The 19955-nt window shown below is 41.1% G+C and overlaps 1 protein-coding gene across 1 annotated transcript in view; it reads right to left on the minus strand.

The window, feature by feature from the left end:
• The window catches only part of LOC126236746 (nucleolar pre-ribosomal-associated protein 1), a 171466-nt gene that overhangs the window by 38865 nt on the left and 112646 nt on the right, over nucleotides 1-19955 (minus strand). The window contains exons 13-14 of the mRNA XM_049946281.1: nucleotides 12136-12642; nucleotides 11928-12055 (exon numbers count right to left, since the gene is read on the minus strand). Coding sequence (XP_049802238.1) covers nucleotides 11928-12055; nucleotides 12136-12642 — 635 coding nt within the window. The remainder of the gene's footprint in view (nucleotides 1-11927; nucleotides 12056-12135; nucleotides 12643-19955) is intronic.

Below are 19955 nucleotides of genomic sequence, written 5' to 3' on the forward strand. Positions count from 1 at the left end.
CTCTCTCCTAAGAGAGCTGTCAGGTGCATTTTCTCTGGTGTTTCCACAGATATTTGCAATTTTGTTTTGGCATTGTGTAGCTAGAGTCGGCCCAAACAAATAGTGCTCATCCCATCTTTCACATAATACCCACAGTCAACAGAAAATGATGGTTTGTCTCCCGTTACAAACAAAATTATTTTTAAAACAGAAATAAATGTGCCCACCGGAACGAGCAGTTCCAAATTAGGTGATATTCATTTTATTGAAGTGCATTCACAGGGACAGTAAAACTTGAAGAATGAACAGCAATACTGCATCAAATCAGTAGTGCTGCATGCTTGGCTTGTAACAATCTGTGCAGGCCAGGTGTAGCGGGACTTTGAATTTCGCCGCACTGCAGTCGTTCCCTCAGAAATGAATTGTGCCGTCGCAGCAGTATGAGCGCTCGACGGCAGAGAAAATACTAAAATTGTAACTCTTTTTTCTTTTTCTATCCGTTTCTTTATTGTCCCTCGAGAGCGGAAGCTTATTGCAGATGTGATCTGATGCTGACGTAAAAAACTTAATAGCTAGTCTTGATCAGATTTTAATGTGTAGACATATTGTGGAAGTTGTTAAGAAATTCGGAGGATGGAAGTAGCAAAGTATGTTAAATTGCATACAGATTCAAGATGATTTTAATTGGTATAAATTAGTGACTCCTGGACGATTACAAGATTTCGGAGCAGACTTTTCACGCAGAATTGAAGGAGATTTTTGAAGACCTGGACGCCGCACAAAAGAAGACATGTTAACCTCGTAAAGAATGAACTCTAAGCTACGCCATTTCCCCCTGTCAGTTACATTTTGTTATTCTCTGTTCTTTTTCAATAATTTTTGTAGTGGAAATTGTTTTTTTTTTTTGCTCAAAACCGCCACAAGGACCACCCCAACAATAGCTTTTCCGAATAACGAAGTCCGATAGCTTTTCTGTAACACGAAGTCCGATTTGCTTTTCATTCTTTCCCTTTTTCACAATCATTTATGATTTTAAAACCCCTTTTTATTCACCATTTATTCCCACCATTTTCAACCTTTTCTTTTCTTATCTTCCCTTTTTCTCTTTTTCTTTTTTTATTAACCACTACACAGGGCAGTCATCCCAGTACTGAAATATTCGCTATTCTTTTTGTTTTATTGTTCCTGTTTAATCACATCGATAAAATGAATACAGTATTACATTAGACTAATCTGGGTCCACTCTATCGAATGGCCATATAAAATTCAGATTTAAAAATAATTTTGTATGTAATGGGAAACAAACTGATGCTTTCTGTTGACACTGGACATCACATGATATACATGATGAGCACTATTTGTTTGGGTTGAGTTTATATACACGTTGCAAAAATTAAATTGCATATATCTGCCAGAAACACCCAAGAAAATGCACCTGATGACTCCAAGGAGAGACGCCCTGTATATATTAAAGTTTCTCTATTTCTTTGTATGTAGTTAATTAGTCAATAGTATTACATTTGCTCAATTGTAGGGGGTAGCATCTGTGAGGGTTTTACTTTAAGATATTTCCCATGAATGTATTCTTTGATTTAACATTTCTGTACTCTCAACACTAAATGTTGTTGTTGTTGTGGTCTTCAGTCCTGAGACTGGTTTGATGCAGCTCTCCATGCTACTCTATCCTGTGCAAGCTTCTTCATCTCCCAGTACCTACTGCAACCTACATCCTTCTGAATCTGCTTAGTGTATTCATCTCTTGGTCTCCCTTTACGATTTTTACCCTCCACGCTGCCCTCCAATGCTACATTTGTGATCCCTTGATGCCTCAAAACATGTCCTACCAACCTATCCCTTCTTCTAGTCAAGTTGTGCCACAAACTTCTCTTCTCCCCAATCCTATTCAACACCTCCTCATTAGTTATGTGATCTACCCATCTAATCTTCAGCGTTCTTCTGTAGCACCACATTTCGAAAGCTTCTATTCTCCTCTTGTCCAAACTAGTTATCATCCATGTTTCACTTCCATACATGGCTACACTCCATACAAATACTTTCAGAAACGACTTCCTGACACTTAAGTCTATACTCGACGTTAACAAATTTCTCTTCTTCAGAAACGATTTCCTTGCCATTGCCAGTCTACATTTTATATCCTCTCTACTTCAACCATCATCAGTTATTTTACTCCCTAAATAGCAAAACACCTTTACTACTTTAAGTGTCTCATTTCCTAATCTAATTCCCCCCGCATCACCCGATTTAATTTGACTACATTCCATTATCCTCGTTTTGCTTTTGTTGATGTTCATCTTATATCCTCCTCTCAAGACACTGTCCATTCCGTTCAACTGGTCTTCCAAGTCCTTTGCTGTCTCTGACAGAATTACAATGTCATCGGCGAACCTCAAAGTTTTTACTTCTTCTCCATGAATTTTAATACTTACTCTGAATTTTTCTTTTGCTTCCTTTACTGCTTGCTCAATATACAGATTGAATAACATCGGGGAGAGGCTACAACCCCGTCTCACTCCTTTCCCAACCACTGCTTCCCTTTCATGTCCCTCGACTCTTATAACTGCCATCTGGTTTCTGTACAAATTGTAAATAGCCTTTCGCTCCCTGTATTTTACCCCTACCACCTTCAGAATTTGAAAGAGAGTACTCCAGTCAACATTGTCAAAAGATTTCTCTAAGTCTACAAATGCTATAAACGTAGGTTAGTTTTTACTTAACCAATCTTATAAGGCAAGTCGTAGGGTCAGTATTGCCTCGCGTGTTCCTAAATTTCTACGGCATCTAAACTGATCTTTCCCGATGTCGGCTTCTACCAGTTTTTCCATTCGTCTGTAAAGAATTCGCGTTAGTATTTTGCAGCTGTGACTTATTAAACTGATAGTTCGGTAATTTTCACATCTGTCAACACCTGATTTCTTTGGGATTGGAATTATTATATTCTTCTTGAAGTCTGAGGGTACTTCGCCTGTCTCATACATTGTGCTCACCAGATGGTAGAGTTTTGTCAGGACTGGCTCTCCCAAGGAATGTTGTCTACTCCCGGGGCCTTGTTTCGACTCAGGTCTTTCAGTGCTCTGTCAAACTCTTCACGCAATATCGTATCTCCCATTTCATCTTCAACTGCATTCTCTTCCATTTTTATAATATTGTCCTCAAGTACATCGCTCTTGTATAGACCCTCTATATACTCCTTCCATCTTTCTGCTTTCCATTCTTTGGTTAGAACTGGGTTTCCATCTCAGCTCTTGATATTCATACAAGTGATTCTCTTTTCTCCAGAGGTCTCTTTAATTTTCCTGTAGGCAGTATCTATCTTACCCCTAGTGAGGCAAGTCTCTACATCCTTACATTTGTCCTCTAGCCATCCCTGCTTAGCCATTTTGCACTTTCTGTCGATCTCATTTTTGAAACGTTTGTATTCCTTTCTGCCTGTTTCATTTACTGCATTTTTATATTTTCTCCTTTCATCAATTAAATTCAATATTTCTTCTGTTACCCAAGGATTTCTATTAGCCCTCGTCTTTTTACCTACTTGATCGTCTGCTGCCTTCACTACTTCATCCCTCAGAGCTACCCATTCTTCTTCTACTGTATTGTTCCCTTATGCTCTCCCTGAAACTCTCTACAACCTCTGGTTCTTTCAGTTTATCCAGGTCCCAACTCCTTAAATTCCCACCTTTTTGCAGTTTCTTCAGTTTCAATCTGCAATTCATAACCAATAGATTGTGGTCAGAATCCACATCTGCCCCTGGAAATGTCTTACAATTTAAAACCCGGTTCCTAAATCTCTGTCTTACCATTATATAATCTATCTGATACCTTTTGGTATCTCCAGGATTCTTCCAGGTATACAACCTTCTTTTATGATTCTTGAACCAAGTGTTAGCTATGATTAAGTCATGCTCTGTGCAAAATTCTACAAGGCGGCTTCCTCTTTCATTTCTTCCCCCCAATCCATATTCTCCTACTATGTTTCCTTCTCTCCCTTTTCCTACTGACGAATTCCAGTCATTCATGACTATTAAATTTTCGTCTCCCTTCACTACCTGAATAATTTCTTTTATCTCGTCATACATTTCATCTATTTCTTCATCATCTGCAGAGCTAGTTGGCATATAAACTTGTTCTACTGTAGTAGGCATGGGCTTTGTGTCTATCTTGGCCACAATAATGCGTTCACTATGCTGTTTGTAGTAGCTAACCTGCACTCCTATTTTTTTATTCATTATTAAACCTACTCCTGCATTACCCCTATTTGATTTTGTATTTATAACCCTGTATTCACCTGACCAAAAGTCTTGTTCCTCCTGCCACCGAACTTCACTAATTCCCACTATATCTAACTTTAACCTATCCATTTCCCTTTTTAAATTTTCTAAGCTATCTGCCCGATTAAGGGATCTGACATTCCATGCTCCGATCCGTAGAACGCCAGTTTTCTTTCTCCTGATAACGACGTCCTCTTCAGTAGTCCCCACTCGGAGATCCGAATGGGGGACTATTTTACCTCCGGAATATTTTACCCAAGAGGACGCATTCATCATTTAATCATACAGTAAAGCTGCATTTCCTCGGGAAAAATTACGGCTGTAGTTTCCCCTTGCTTTCAGCCGTTCGCAGTACCAGCACAGCAAGGCCGTTTTGGTTAATGTTACAAGGCCAGATCAGTCCATCATCCAGACTGTTGCCCCTGCAACTACTGAAAAGGCTGCTGCCCCTCTTCAGGAACCACATGTTTGTCTGGCCTCTCACTAGATACCCCTCCGTTGTGGTTGCACCTACGGTACGGCCATCTGTATCGCTGAGGCACGCAAGCCTCCCCACCAACGGCAAGGTCCATGGTTCATGGGGGGCAACACTAAATATGAATGAGTAAATATTAATAATTTAAGTCTGATGTAACACTAAATATGAATGAGTAAATATTAATAATTTAAGTCTGATGTAATATGAGTAACAATAAAATACAGTTTTCATTCTGGTATTAGTTACTTATTCCATAACATGTAGGAGATTAAATTTCTGCTTGTGTTTCATAATTTCTGTTTGAGGTATTCGTTGGACTTTGTGCAGTGTAGCGGACACATTGATAGATGCTGTGATGTCAGCACAGGTGCAGTGCAGTACATTGTCCCATAAATGCTTCAAGCAGAGGCCTTCCTTGGAGAAATGTTAAGAATGTCATACAAGAAAAAAAGAATGGATTTTTGATAGAAGAGAAAGTCAGTCATATGAAATACTGTAAGCTGGAAAGGTCTACGTATTCACAATATGACAATAAACCAGTTGGATGAAAGTCCTCGGTTACTCGTTGCAGTAAGCTTGAGTAACATCAATATGTCTACATTTAAAGGAATAAAGTGGAAAAGTGTTCTACGGGACAAGAAGACATATAATTTTCTCCCGCTGGACCTCTTAATGTCATCTGAGAAAATTGGGAGTTGGGTTTTACCAAGCTGTATTTCAAATGATTGATGTTTTCAGAACCATTCTGTTTGAGATACTTCACTGCGTTTGAACACAAAATATCTTCTAAGATTTTACAACAAATGGTTATCAATGAGACTGGACAGAAGTTTCCTTGTACATGAGTGTGACCTGTGCTTCCTTCACTGGGAAGATCTTTTGTTCACATGATCTATGGTACAAAGTGGTTAAAATGTGAATTAACTCAGGTGCAAATTGTTTGTAGTATCTGACAGGGATTTTATCAGGCCATGGAGAACAGTTTAATGTTAGCAATTTTGGCTATTTCTCAATGCCAATGACACTACAATAAATGTTGACATCAGATCACAAAAACATCAATGCTACGCAAGAGTCGGAGTGGGAAGGTAGTTGGAATGGACATCAGATGGAGTGTTTGATAGCACAGACACTCATTGGCAGTGCTTTCAGGAGCAGATTACAGACAGAGTGGGAAGGTAGCAAGGAGAGAAGCGCAGAAGGAGTATCAGTTGAACGTTCATTAGAAGGTGCTGTCTGTGGCTGTGAATCTCAGATGGAGTGGGAAGACAGCAGGAATGGACAACAGACGGAGTGGGAAGGCAACAGGAATGACAGTGCACAGAGCATTGAGCAGCTCGGACACTTGAGGGCAGTGCCTCCAGGAGCTGACTGTGGATGGAGCCGTAAGGCTGAGGATATTAATTATGGTCACACCCCATCTGACAGTCAGTCTCAGGTAGCAGTTGATGAAGGCGACAAGTCATGTCAACGATGTTGTTGTTATGGTTTTCAGTCATGGTTTGGATGCAGCTCTCCATGCTACTTTATCCTGTGCAAGTTTCTTCATCTACCAGTACCTACTCCAACTTACACCCTTCTGAATCTGCTTAGTGTATTCATCTCTTGGTCTCCCTCTACGATCTTTACCCTCCACGCTGCCCTCCAATACTAAATTGATGATCCTTTGATGCCACATAACATGTCGTACCAACCGATCCCTTCTTCTAGTCAAGTTGTGCCACAAACTCCTCTTCTCCACGATTCTATTCAATACCTCCTCATTAGTTATGTGATCTACCCATCTAATCTTCAGCATTCTTCTGTAGCGCCACATTTCGAAAGCTTATATTCTCTTCTAGTGCAAACTATTTATCATCCTTGTTTCAAACTATTTATCATCCTAGTTTCATTTCCATACATGGCTACACTCCATACAAATACTTTCAGAAATTACTTCCTGACACTTAAATCTATACTCGATTTTAACAAACTTCTCTTCTTCGTAAACGCTCTTACCATTGCCAGTCTACATTTTATATCCTCTCTCCTTTGACCATCATCAGTTATTTCGCTCCCCAAATAGCAGTACTCCTTGACTACTTTAAGTGCCTCACTTCCTAATCTAATTCCCTCAGCATCGCCTGACTTAATTCGACTACATTCCATTATCCTCGTTTTGCTTTTGTTGATGTTCATCTTATATCCTCCTTTCAAGACACTGTCCATTCCGTTCAACTGCTCTTCCAAGTCCTTTGCTGCCTCTGACAGAATTACAATGTCAACGTCAACAATATCATGCAAGAAAGACGGTGATATCTAGCAATACAGTCAACAACTCTACAATACCACATTAGACAGAGTTTATAGGACTGTAAGTACTATGCTTTGTCTCAAGTTATCTCGATATAGAGCAGTTTGATATTTTTATACATGTTACACATTTTATTCTATCTGTGTTTTGCTAAGTTCACAGTTTGCTTCATAATAACAAAAAAAATTTGAAATTGGTCAATGAATAATAAACATTTAAATTGTTCAGCCCATTATGGACAACATTTTTCATACTGGAGAAAAAAGAAGGCACCAGGCAGAGCAGTGTGATGGGTCTTGTGATCAGTGAATGACAGGCTAGAAAAAGCAATGGTTGTGGATGTGCAAATAGATAGTGAGTACAAAATTATGAATATAACAGGAAGAATACAGCTGGCAAGAATACCAAATGTCCATGGACAAGTGATACGGTAAAAACTGAACAGAAAATATTGTTTTCCTCCAACTTGTACATTTGGTATTCTGAGTGGCTTTTTTTTTCCCATTTAACATATGAACATTTTTTTTCCTTCCACTTGCCTTTTCTCCTTCTCCTGTCAAAGGAACTATTTTAGATGTTTTGAAAGCCACAGACATTGTGACAAAAAAGGAAAAGACCTTGCTTCTCTTTTTCCTCAATAATTTCTTTAAATTTATGTTCTATGTTGCTGAAAGGAAGAGAGACCCTAAAGTGTTAAGGGAAAAAGGAAAGTCTGACAATGGACTCTAAAGGTTTGTAGAATCGTATGAGAACCACAACGTGTCACTTGGCACCTTTCTACTGGCGGTGCTTTGTACTAACAGAAAGCAGGCTTAAGGTCCTCTAATTTTTCTGTTCAATTTATGGTTATTTTTGAGTATATGTCTGATTACAGCATGTTATTGCAGGATTTAGTTATATGTATGTATTCCCCCACCCCCATGAACCATGGACCTTGCCATTGGTGGGGAGGCTTGCGTGCCTCAGTGATACAGATGGTACCGTAGGTGCAACCACAACAGAGGGGTATCTGTTGAGAGGCCAGACAAACGTGTGGTTCCTGAAGATGGGCAGCAGCCTTTTCAGTAGTTGCAGGGGCAACAGTCTGGATGACTGACTGATCTGGCCTTGTAACACTAACCAAAACGGCCTTGCTGTGCTGGTACTGCGAACGGCTGAAAGCAAGGGGAAACTACGGCCGTAATTTTTCCGGAGGGCATGCAGCATTACTGTATGGTTAAATGATGATGGCGTCCTCTTGGGTAACATATTTCGGAGGTAAAATAATCCCCCATTCGGATCTCTGGACAGGGACTACTCAAGAGGACGTTGTTATCAGGAGAAAGAAAACTGGCGTTCTATGGATCGGAGCGTGGAATGTCAGATCCCTTAATCGAGAAGGTAGGTTAGAAAATTTAAAAAGGGAAATGGATAGGTTAAAATTAGATATAGTGGGAATTAGTGAAGTTCGGTGGCAGGAGGAACAAGACTTTCGGTCAGGTGAATACAGGGTTATAATTACAAAATCAAATAAGAGGTAATACAGGAGTAGGTTTAATAATGAATAAAAAAATAGGCGTGCGGGTAAGCTACTACAAACAGCATAGTGAACGCATTATTGTGGCCAAGATAGACATGAAGCCCACGCCTACTACAGTAGTACAAGTTTGTATGCCAACTAGCTCTGCAGATGATGAAGAAATTGATGATATGTATGATGAGATAAAAGAAATTATTCAGATAGTGAAGGCAGGTGAAAATTTAATAGTCATAGGTGACTGGAATTCGTCAGTAGGAAAAGGGAGAGAAGGAAACATAGTAGGTGAATATGGATTGGGGCTAAGGAATGAAAGAGGAAGCCGCCTGGTAGAATTTTGCACAAAGCATAACTTAATCATAGCTAACACTTGGTTCAAGAATCATAAAGGAAGGTTGTACACATGGAAGAATCCCGGAGATACTAAAAGGTATCAGATAGATTATATAATGGTAAGACAGAGATTTAGGAACCAGGATTTAAATTGTACGACATTTCCAGGGGCAGATGTGGACTCTGACCACAATCTATTGGTTATGAACTGCAGATTGAAACTGAAGAAACTGCAAAAAGGTGGGAATTTAAGGAGTTGGGACCTGGATAAACTGAAAGAACCAGAGGTTGTAGAGAGTTTCAGGGAGAGCATAAGGGAACAATTGAGAGCAGTGGGGGAAAGACGTACAGTAGAAGAAGAATGGGTAGCTCCGAGGGATGAAGTAGTGAAGGCAGCAGACGATCAAGTAGGTAAAAAGATGAGGGCTAGTAGAAATCCTTGGGTAACAGAAGAAATATTGAATTTAATTGATGAAAGGAGAAAATATAAAAATGCAGTAAATGAAGCAGGCAAAAAGGAATACAAACGTCTCAAAAATGAGATCGACAGGAAGTGCAAAATGGCTAAGCAGGGATGGCTAGAGGACAAATGTAGGAATGTGGAGGCTTATATCACTAGGGGTAAGATAGATACTGCCTACAGGAAAATTAAAGAGACCTCTGGAGAAAAGAGAATCACTTGTATGAATATCAAGAGCTCAGATGGCAACCCAGTTCTAAGCAAAGAAGGGAAGGCAGAAAGGTGGAAGGAGTATATAGAGGGTTTATACAAGGGCGATGTACTTGAGGACAGTATTATGGAAATGGAAGAGGATGTAGTTGAAGATGAAATGGGAGATACGATATTGCGTGAAGAGTTTGACAGAGCACTGAAAGACCTGAGTCGAAACAAGGCCCCGGGAGTAGACAACATTCCTTGGGAGAGCCAGTCCTGACAAAACTCTACCATCTGGTGAGCACAATGTATGAGACAGGCGAAGTACCCTCAGACTTCAAGAAGAATATAATAGTTCCAATCCCAAAGAAAGCAGGTGTTGACAGATGTGAAAATTACCGAACTATCAGTTTAATAAATCACAGCTGCAAAATCCTAACACAAATTCTTTACAGAAGAATGGAAAAACTGGTAGAAGCCGACATCAGGGAAGATCAGTTTGGATTCCGTAGAAATATTGGAACACGTGGGGCAATACTGACCTTACGACTTATCTTAGAAGAAAGATTAAGGAAAGGCAAACCTACATTTCTAGCATTTGTAGACTTAGAGAAAGCTTTTGACAATGTTGACTGGAATACTCTCTTTCAAATTCTAAAAGTGGCAGGGGTAAAATACAGGGAGCGAAAGGCTATTTACAATCTGTGCAGAAACCAGATGGCAGTTATAAGAGTTGAGGGGCATGAAAGGGGAGCAGTGGTTGGGAAGGGAGTGAGACAGGGTTGTAGCCTATCTCCGACGTTATTCAATCTGTATATTGAGCAAGCAATAAAGGAAACAAAAGAAAAATTCGGAGTAGGTATTAAAATCCATGGAGAAGAAATAAAAACTTTGAGGTTCGCCGATGACATTGTAATTCTGTCAGAGACAGCAAAGGACTTGGGAGAGCAGTTGAACGGAATGGACAGTATCTTGAAAGGAGGATATAAGATGAACATCAACAAAAGCAAAACGAGGATAATGGAATGTAGTCGAATTAAGTCGGGTAATGCTGAGGGAATTAGATTTGGAAATGAGACACTTAAAGTAGTAAAGGAGTTTTGCTATTTGGGGAGCAAAGTAACTGATGACGGTCGAAGTAGAGAAGATATGAAATGTAGACTGGCAATGGCAAGGAAAGTGTTTCTGAAGAAGAGAAATTTGTTAACATCGAGTATAGATTTAAGTGTCAGGAAGTCGTTTCTGAAAGTATTTGTGTGGAGCGTAGCCACGTACGGAAGTGAAACATGGACAATAAATAGTTTGGACAGGAAGAGAACAGAAGCTTTCGAAATTTGGTGCTACAGAAGAATGCTGAAGATTAGATGGGTAGATCACATAACTAATGAGGAGGTACTGAATAGAATTGGGGAGAAGAGGAGTCTGTGGCACAACTTGACGAGAAGACGGGACCGGTTGGTAGGACATGTTCTGAGGCATCGAGGGATCACAAATTTAGCATTGGAGGGTAAAAATCGTAGAGGGAGACCAAGAGATGAATACACTAAGCAGATTCAGAAGGATGTAGGTTGCAGTAGGTACTGGGAGATGAAGAAACTTGCACAGGATAGGGTAGCATGGAGAGCTGCATCAAACCAGTGTTAGGACTGAAGACCACAACACAACAACGTATTTTCAGCAATAAGACACATCCAAAAGTAAAAGGAAAACATTACTTAGTTTTCAGAACTAATAGTTTCTTTCTTACGGAGGTGAGATTGAATTTTCCTTCAAGTCAAGGACATATTCTCCTCAGACCCACCTGTATTGTGAAAAAGTGTTCACACTCCCTGTCTATCCATGTCCTCATCACAGGTGGGTCCCTCCCATCCTTCGGTCTGAGTCACATGTCAAACTGGCTCTGAGCATTATGGGACTTAACATCTGAGGTTATCAGTCCCCTAGAACTTAGAACTACTTACCGTAAACCTAACGACATCACACACATCGATGCCCTAAGCAAGATTCGAACCTGCGACCATAGCGGTCGCGCTGTTCCAGACTGATGCACCTAGAACCGCTTAACCACACCGGCTGGCAGTCACATGTCCTTCCTGTTTTACCTTACCTAACATACTTCTTTCTTCTTCCTGATGAAGGAATTATTATTTCCAAAAGCTAAGCAATTTGTTCCTTTTACCTTTATATTTGTTTGTATTTGCCTGCTGGGAGTACTGTACATTTTGCCTCCTGATGTTAAGTATTGGCCCCTAATTCTGGTCAACAGTTTAGTTTTCTTGGCTGCGTATTCATTTGATACACATACAAATTTTCTTCAGACATAAATATCTTGAGCAGAACAAAATATGAATGCAAGGAACTTTGAGGTTTGGAATATTCCATATTACCTGCAAAATCAACTGGTCTGTGCTAGATAACGTTGCACCATATGCTCCCAAAAGGACAGGTACATGTTCTGGAAGCATGACAGATGGTGCTCTTGTTGCTAGCATCAAAAGCAGTCTCACAAGGTTACCTAATAAATATGTAATCAAAGTTATTCCAGAAGAAAAACTGCTGAAAATAAAAGTTGTTTAGAGATAGCTAAGCCCTTACCCTTTGCCTGAGTTTTGCCAAGGACAACACTGAGAAATCTTGAATGAGATACAGTCATTTGGAATAATGTAACTGCCTCAGCAGAATTGCTGTTTTCTTCATAGACGCCACTGATGAACCTGGTGAGAAGTGGAAGTAGCACTGAATGATATTCATTTTCATTTTTTAGCCCAAATTTCAAACAAACTCGACAAAAGTTGAACCACAATTGTGTCCCTTTCAAAACTTTCAACTCAGTTAAAGAGTTCAATTTGTCAGTACAATTATTTATCAATTCTGGTAGTATGACCAGATCTGCAGCAGATGTTGTGCCTTCTTCCAAAACTCTCACAATTAATGGTAGAAGCATCTTCACAAATGACAGTATGTGTTCCGTATTCTTATTTTCATTTTTCCAGGCACTAAAAAATACAGCTTTTATAAGGTTTAAATAAAATTGGTCAACAACTGTCATTTGGGTTATGTTTTCTGATATTGCTGGCAGGATTTTTGAATGCGTTTCATGATCTGAAAAACAGAGAAAACATAAAACTAACATTTTGGCTAAGTTTGAACCATGCCAGTTTTAAAATCACATATTTATGCACTACAATACAAATGGTTATGAATCAAACCATAAAAAAGACACATCAAGTTGCAGACAGTCACAATTAAAAGACACTCACATATAGCTTTCAGCCACAGCCTTCATCAGTAGCACACACACACACACACACACACACACACACACACACACACAAAGCAAGCACACGTCTCACACACAGGACTGCCAAATCCAGTATCTCAGGCAGTCCGAGATGCTGGAGTCGGTGATCATGTGTGCTTGAGGTGTGTGTGTGTGTGTGTGTGTGTGTGTGTGTGTGTGTGTGTGTGTGTGTGTTTTGCCAATGAAAGCTGTTGCTGAAAGCTACGTGTGAGTGTCTTTTACTGCAACAGGTCTTGTCTTCTTTACGGTAAGCAGCACTTTTCCTATGCTGTTTATATTCCTACCCGTAGTTTCCATAGTTTGGTTTTGAACAAAGTTCTTCAACAGAGCAAACAAACCTACACATGCACAGCCATTGTTCTCTTCTGGACTGGGGGAAAATGAAAAGTGTATGGAATGGGAAGAGGGAGGTAAGGAACAGGTGGAGGTTGGTTCAAATGGCTCTGAGCACTATGGGACTTAACATCTGAGGTCATCAGTCCCCTAGAACTTAGAACTACTTAAACCTAACTAACCAGGCTGGAATGCCTAGAACTGCTCGGCCACTCCGGCCGGCGGTGGAGGTTGTCTTGTCTTCTTTACGGTAAGCAGCACTACGCTGTTTATATTCCTACCTGGAGTTTCCATTGTTTGATTTTGAACAAAGTTCTTCAACAGAGCTAACAAACCTGTACAAGCACAGCCATTGTTCTCTTCTGGACTGGAGGAAATAACGATCTTCTGTAGCACACATTATGGGAAAATGAAAAGTGTATGGAATGAGAAGAGGGAGGAAAGAAACAGGTGGAGGTTAAGAAAGTTCATGCTGGATTTGGGGGCAAGTTATGGGACAGACATGTTGGGTGGTACACAATGAAGAAAGGAACAGTGGAGGGTATTGATAGAAGGATTCTAAGAAGGAGAAAGAGACAGAAAAGTCCTGGGTGGCACACATACAATTGAGATGAGTGAAGATAACTATTCACACCTGAGGTGTTGGACTACTAGACAGGCACAGAAACAAGATATGGAGCATGTAATTTAGCTTTTGGACAATAACATTCTCCAGAGTTTGTTTACTCTGAAGAGTGGTTTTTCCAAAAGCTAAGCTACAACTTTCGACACCTTGTATATGTACCTACCTATTGCCCAATGCCTCAACACTAGAATGAATTATTCTTGTGGTATTCAGCACTACTAAATCTCTGCACCGAACAGCGGCATACTTCTCTGTGCACGGCCTGCTGCTAGCATCGCAGGCCACCTTCACGTGTGCATGCTTCAAACAACGACAATTGGCCACCCATAACACTCAGCAACTGGCCATTGAGAATATACAGCAACCAGCTCCATTAACTACGGAGCCTTATTTAACGCCGCTACTGACGTCTACAAGTGAGTGCTCATTGTGCTGTTCCACTCCACAACTAGGAAGAGCTACACTGTGGTGGACCAGCTGTTCAATGTTGATCTGGCTCCACTCTGGACTTAGAATTCAAATGTGACACTAGAACTTGGACATCAACATTCACTATGCTTAATATGTCAACAGACTTGTGATTTCTGCTGAAATTCTGCATTTCACTTGCACTTCCCAGACAATGGTACAACCATCATCAATTTATATAATTTCCATAAAGTGTTCCTCTGCAACTTTGTTCTTGGTAACACAATTATTTCATTTCAGTGTTGTGTCAATAAACTGTAGAACGGTGATATACTTATTGTGTTATTCCTGGTTATATAAAAATGGCGACAAGCCAACAACCATCTACTTTGAAAGCTCTACTCACACAATTTATTCATCAGCAGGATGAGAACCAGAAACTGCTGTTGAACATGCTCCAAACACTTCTTCAAGACTTACTCAAGTCGCAAGCAACTCAGCAAGTGCCATCTTTTCCTTACTTTGATGAGGCTTTAGAGGATTGGGAAGCCTACAAATTACTGGAGCATTTCCACACATTCAGAGTAACTGATGCCAGCCTCATCAAATCTTTGTTTTTGTCTTGACCAAAACCTGAGATTTACTGGCTACTGTACCAATTGGCCCCCTTATCTAAGCCTTCAGAGCTCACCTTTTCAATATTCGTTCGTTGCTAACTAAATATTACCAATGGCATACCCATGTTATTTCCTTCAGGGTAGCATTTTACTAATGCAAGAAACAGCCAACCCAGATTCATAGGGAATACGCTGCAGAGTTGCAAGGTTTATGGCAAAACGTTTAGGACAAAAAGTGTCATTTTGTTGCCCCTAAAAGTAAGGAGTCCTACACAGAAGAAATGATCAGGGACATGATTATCCAGGGTACTCCTGACAGATATTTCCAGCATGAGGCACTTCAACTTAAAGACCCATCATTAGACACAGTTTTGGACTTAGCACAAAGCTTCAAAGTGATCTGAGCAACAAGCAAGAAACTAGAGTCGTGGATCAACATAGCAGCCATTAATGTAAACACATCTGCGCCAGCAGCCAATGTCCACACTAGTGGCGATTTGGACATGGCAACGTACAGGCGGGATGCCATAGCATCAGCATATTAAACATCATCATCCTCTATCCCACTCGAGCCGATCAAACCGGTCCTGGGTACCGAAACGATTGCTGTCTTGTCCAGATTGTTTTAAAAAACATCGATGTGAAGACTGTCCTGACAGGTGGGCCTATTGCCAACACTGTTCTTTCAAAAGCCATTTAGCTTCTGTATGTCATAAGTCCTGTCAGGCAAGACAACTTCCCATCCGACAGATGGATGTTTATCTGGTAGCCACTATAGACCATCACGAGACCTCCAACAGTCTTTTTGTAGAAGTGCAAATGGTAAAGAAACCAGTTCAATTACAAGCAGACACTGCCACAGCCATAAACATTCTGAATTACAATATCTACTTGAAACTTGGAGCTCCTGCCTTTCAAGAAACAAAGAGACACCTAATGGCATACAATAAACATATCATCCCAGTACGTGGTCAAGTCGAACTGCTAACGACATATCATAATGTCTCTCACCACATTACCTTCCAAGTCATTAACAGTGATTCCACTGAGAACTTGTTTGGACTGGACTCTTTTCAGAAATTTGGATTTTCAATACACAATTCTGCCAACTTGATATCTGATGATGTTCCGTACTCGGACGTAGAGACACTCTGCCAGGATTGAGGACCTGTTCACCCCAGTACTCGACACTGCAAACGATTTTGAGGCACACTTGGTACTGAAATATAATTAACGGCCTCAGTACTTTTGAGCCCGCACCATTTCGTTAGCTCTCAGAGACCAAGTAAACAAAGAATTGGATCGTCTAACTGCAACTGGAGTTCTAGAACCTATTCCTTCCAGTCAATGGGCTATTCCATTAGTCAGGTGGAAAAGCCATCGGAGAAAGTAACTGTCAATGCCCAATTAGAGACTGAGACATGTCCTATTCCTACGCCAGAAGAATTACTGTCAAAATTAAAAGCTGGGAACTTTTTCTATACAATAGACCTCACAGATACATACCTTGATGCAGAATCTCAACAGTTTTACACTTCACATGCTGCATGGGCTTCATCATTTGAAATGCTTAATGTTTGACAATGGAAGGACCCCCACCATTTTTCAACAGTTTTGGAACAATCAGTACTCCAAGTGGATGGGTGCATTAATGTTTAGAGGCAATCATTGTAACAGGGAGAACCATGGAGGAAAACCTTCACAATTTGAAATCTTTATTCATTGTCTTAAGGGAGGCAGAAAAAGCAATGTTGTTTTTTCCAGCAGTAGACTGAGTACCTTGGCCACGTCATTTCCAGCTCACACACTTGTCCACTGAATAAACATGTCAAAGCCATACTCAAACTTTCCAGACCAACAACACTTACGCAGCTTCGTTCCCTTCTGGGGAAGATATCATATTACCGAAAGTTCTTACCCACGGCAGCAACAGAAACTGCCCCCTTTTCCCAGTTATACAAAAAAGGTGTGCCTTTCCAGTGGACACCAAGCTTGCAAGTGTGCCTTCCAGAGGTTAAAATCCCAGTTATTGATGGCCCCTTGCCTCGCACATTTTGGTCCAACAAAGCAGATAGTTACTGCAAAGGATGCATCTGATACAGATGTCGGAGCGGTCCTAGCACAAAGGGAGGTAGATGGCTTTGAGCACCCTGTAGCCTATGTATCGAAAACATTGACGACATGCAACGCAGGTACCCCCCAAATAGAAAAAGAAGCACTGGCCATCATCTTTGCATTAAAGAAATTCCACTTTTTGTTTCTAGCACAAAGTTTCACCTCATCACAGACCACAAACCGCTGATCTCCTTATTCAATCCAGCAGCAAAGATTCCAGACCAGACTGCTCACTGCCTCAGTGTTGGGCTTTATTTTCGGTGTGCTACCAGTATGACATTTACATCCACAACACGACTGAACATGCCAACTCCCTTCCATGGGGACCTGATCCAGGGTTCAACAAAGAGGGAATTCTGTGTTTTCACATCAATGAAGAAGCAGAAGCCACCACAGATTCTTTTCCCACAGCCAGCTTGTCAGTCACAGACGCAACTAGTAACAATGAGGTACTCCAACAGGTCTGGAGTCACATACTTCACGGATGGCCCGAACAACAACTTCCTAAGGCTTCTGTGGCATTCTGTCAGTTCTTTAATGCCCACCATAAGTTCATGTTGATCAACAGAGTAATTCTACTCGTTTCAAATGAGGGACACTCCCAAGTGGTCATTCCTTATTCTTTATGTCAGCACGTCTTACAACTATTGCACCAAGGTCACTGGGGTGGTATCCTGAACTAAACTCCTGACTCACAGGATCGTGTACTGGCCAGGCTTGAACCAGGAGATTGAATGACTCACCCAAATGTGTCCCTCATGCCAAAGTCAGCAGGCAGCCCCACAACATTCATTTACTTTTTGGCCACCATGTGCTTGCCCTTGGGACAGGGTAAACATTGATTTAGCCGGACTAGTGTTTAAAGCAATGTTATTGATAGTGGCTGATGCTTATTCCAGATTTCTGTACACTGTTCGATACAGTGCTACATCAACCACCAATACCATCAAAGTTTTTGCAGTTGAAGGACTGATGGAAGTGCTTATAACTGACAATGTCCACAATTCTGTAGTGAAGAGTTTCATACTTTCTGTGCCCAGCATGGCATTTGCCACATTCCAATGCCCCTTTAATCCACAATCTAATGGAAGATGGACCGCTCCTTCAAAATTCAGATGGAGAATACCTCTACAATCACTCCACCGATGCCTCACTAACTTTTTTTTTAGCAGTTGCAGGTCCACACCCATCGGAGACAAAAGTCCAGTGGAACTTCTACATGGACGGCAGCCCCAGACCTTCTTCAGCCTACTCATGCTGACGCCACAGCCAGCACCACCACTGCCTGCTTCCAAGTTTCACCCTGGCACCTTGGTGTGAGCAAAAGGATTTGGCTGATAACCAACCTGGATTCTGGGAACAATCATTCAGCACTGGAGCTGGAAGGTCTTCAGGGTGCAGCTTCCGGACCGGGAGATTCTGCGACATGCAAATCAACTTTGTCTCCGACTAGTTGCCCAAGTTGTTTTTTTTTTTTTTTCATTTTTTTCAATTTTTTTTTTTTCATTCCCCTCTTGACACCATCATTACCAGTCCTCTAGTTCCCATCCTATCCCAACCCACCCAGCCAGTGCAAACACATGCCTTTTGCCCACAGTCAGCTGACCAACACCAAACCACAACAAGAGCGGCTTACCCCAGCCCCACAGGCTGCCCTTCCTGGATTATGAGATGTCTCCTGGTCACCAATCACGAGTAATTCTGGATGAAGATGGAGACATGCCCTTGGCTGCTCCGGCTCCACCTGCTCCACTGCTGAGGTCCACACCATAAAACCTTCGCCCTTGGCCAGGGCGTTTTTGTACATATGCTCCTGTGTACTGAATCACCAACGATGCTGACAACTCAGAGGAGGACCCTTTGGATGTGGCGTATACTCGCAGCAGATGCTTACACTAGGGGAAGGGGTGTGGTATCAGCCACTATTAAATCTCCACAACGAGCAGCACCATATTATTATGTGTGGCCCGGAGACGCATTGTTGGCAGTACTTCTCTGTGCGCGGCCCACTGCTAGCATCACAGGCCACCTTTGCACATGCATGCTTCAAACCACAGCGACTGGCCACCCATAACACTCAGCAACTGGCCACCCAGAATATACAGCGAACCCAGCCACTGGCTCCATTAACTATGGAGCCTTATTTAACACCACTACTGACGTTTCATTGTGCTATGTTCTGCCCCACAACCAGGAAGTGCTATGCTGCAGAGGACCTGCTGTTTGATATTGATTGCTCTGTGCTCTGGACTTAGAATCCAAATACTATATTGAAACTTGGAATTCAACATTCACGAGGTTTAGTATGTCAATGGAGTTGTGATTTCCACTGGAATTCTGTATTTCACTTGCACTTCCCAGACAATGGTATAACCATCATCAGTTTTTATAATTTCCATAAAGTGTTCATCTACAACTTTGTGCTTGGTAACAGAATTATTTTGTATCCGTTTTGTGTCAATAAACTGTAGAACGGTGATATATTTATTGTGTTATTCCTGATTGTAACAATTCTCATTGTTAAAATGGCACAAAAATACGAAAAGTTTCCTAAAGAGAGAACAGGAATGGAATCTTTAGATCACACATCCACTGAGGCATGAAGGAAACTGGTGTAGGCATGCGTATTCAAATACTGAGATAAGTAAACAGGCAGAATATGGCACTGCGGTCGGCAACACCTATATAAGATAACAAGTGTCTGGCGCAGTTGTTAGATCGGTTACTGCTGCTACAATGGCAGGTTATCATGATTTAAGTGAGTTTGAACATGGTGTTATAGTTGGTGCTTGAGCGATGGGACACAGCATCTCTGAGGTAGCAATGAAGTGGGGATTTTCCCGTATGACCATTTACCGAGTGTACCGTGAATATCAGGAATCTGATAAAACATAAAATCTCCTACATCGTTGTGGCTATTAGGCAGGTGTACCAGTTTCTTTGGCTTTACAGTGTATGATATTTTAGCCAGTGTAACATTCTACAACCCCCCCCCCCCCAAAAAAAGGAGTCCCTT

The sequence above is a fragment of the Schistocerca nitens genome, chromosome 2 (genome assembly GCF_023898315.1).
Source record: "Schistocerca nitens isolate TAMUIC-IGC-003100 chromosome 2, iqSchNite1.1, whole genome shotgun sequence".
In the NCBI taxonomy this organism is placed as follows: Eukaryota; Metazoa; Arthropoda; class Insecta; order Orthoptera; family Acrididae; genus Schistocerca; species Schistocerca nitens.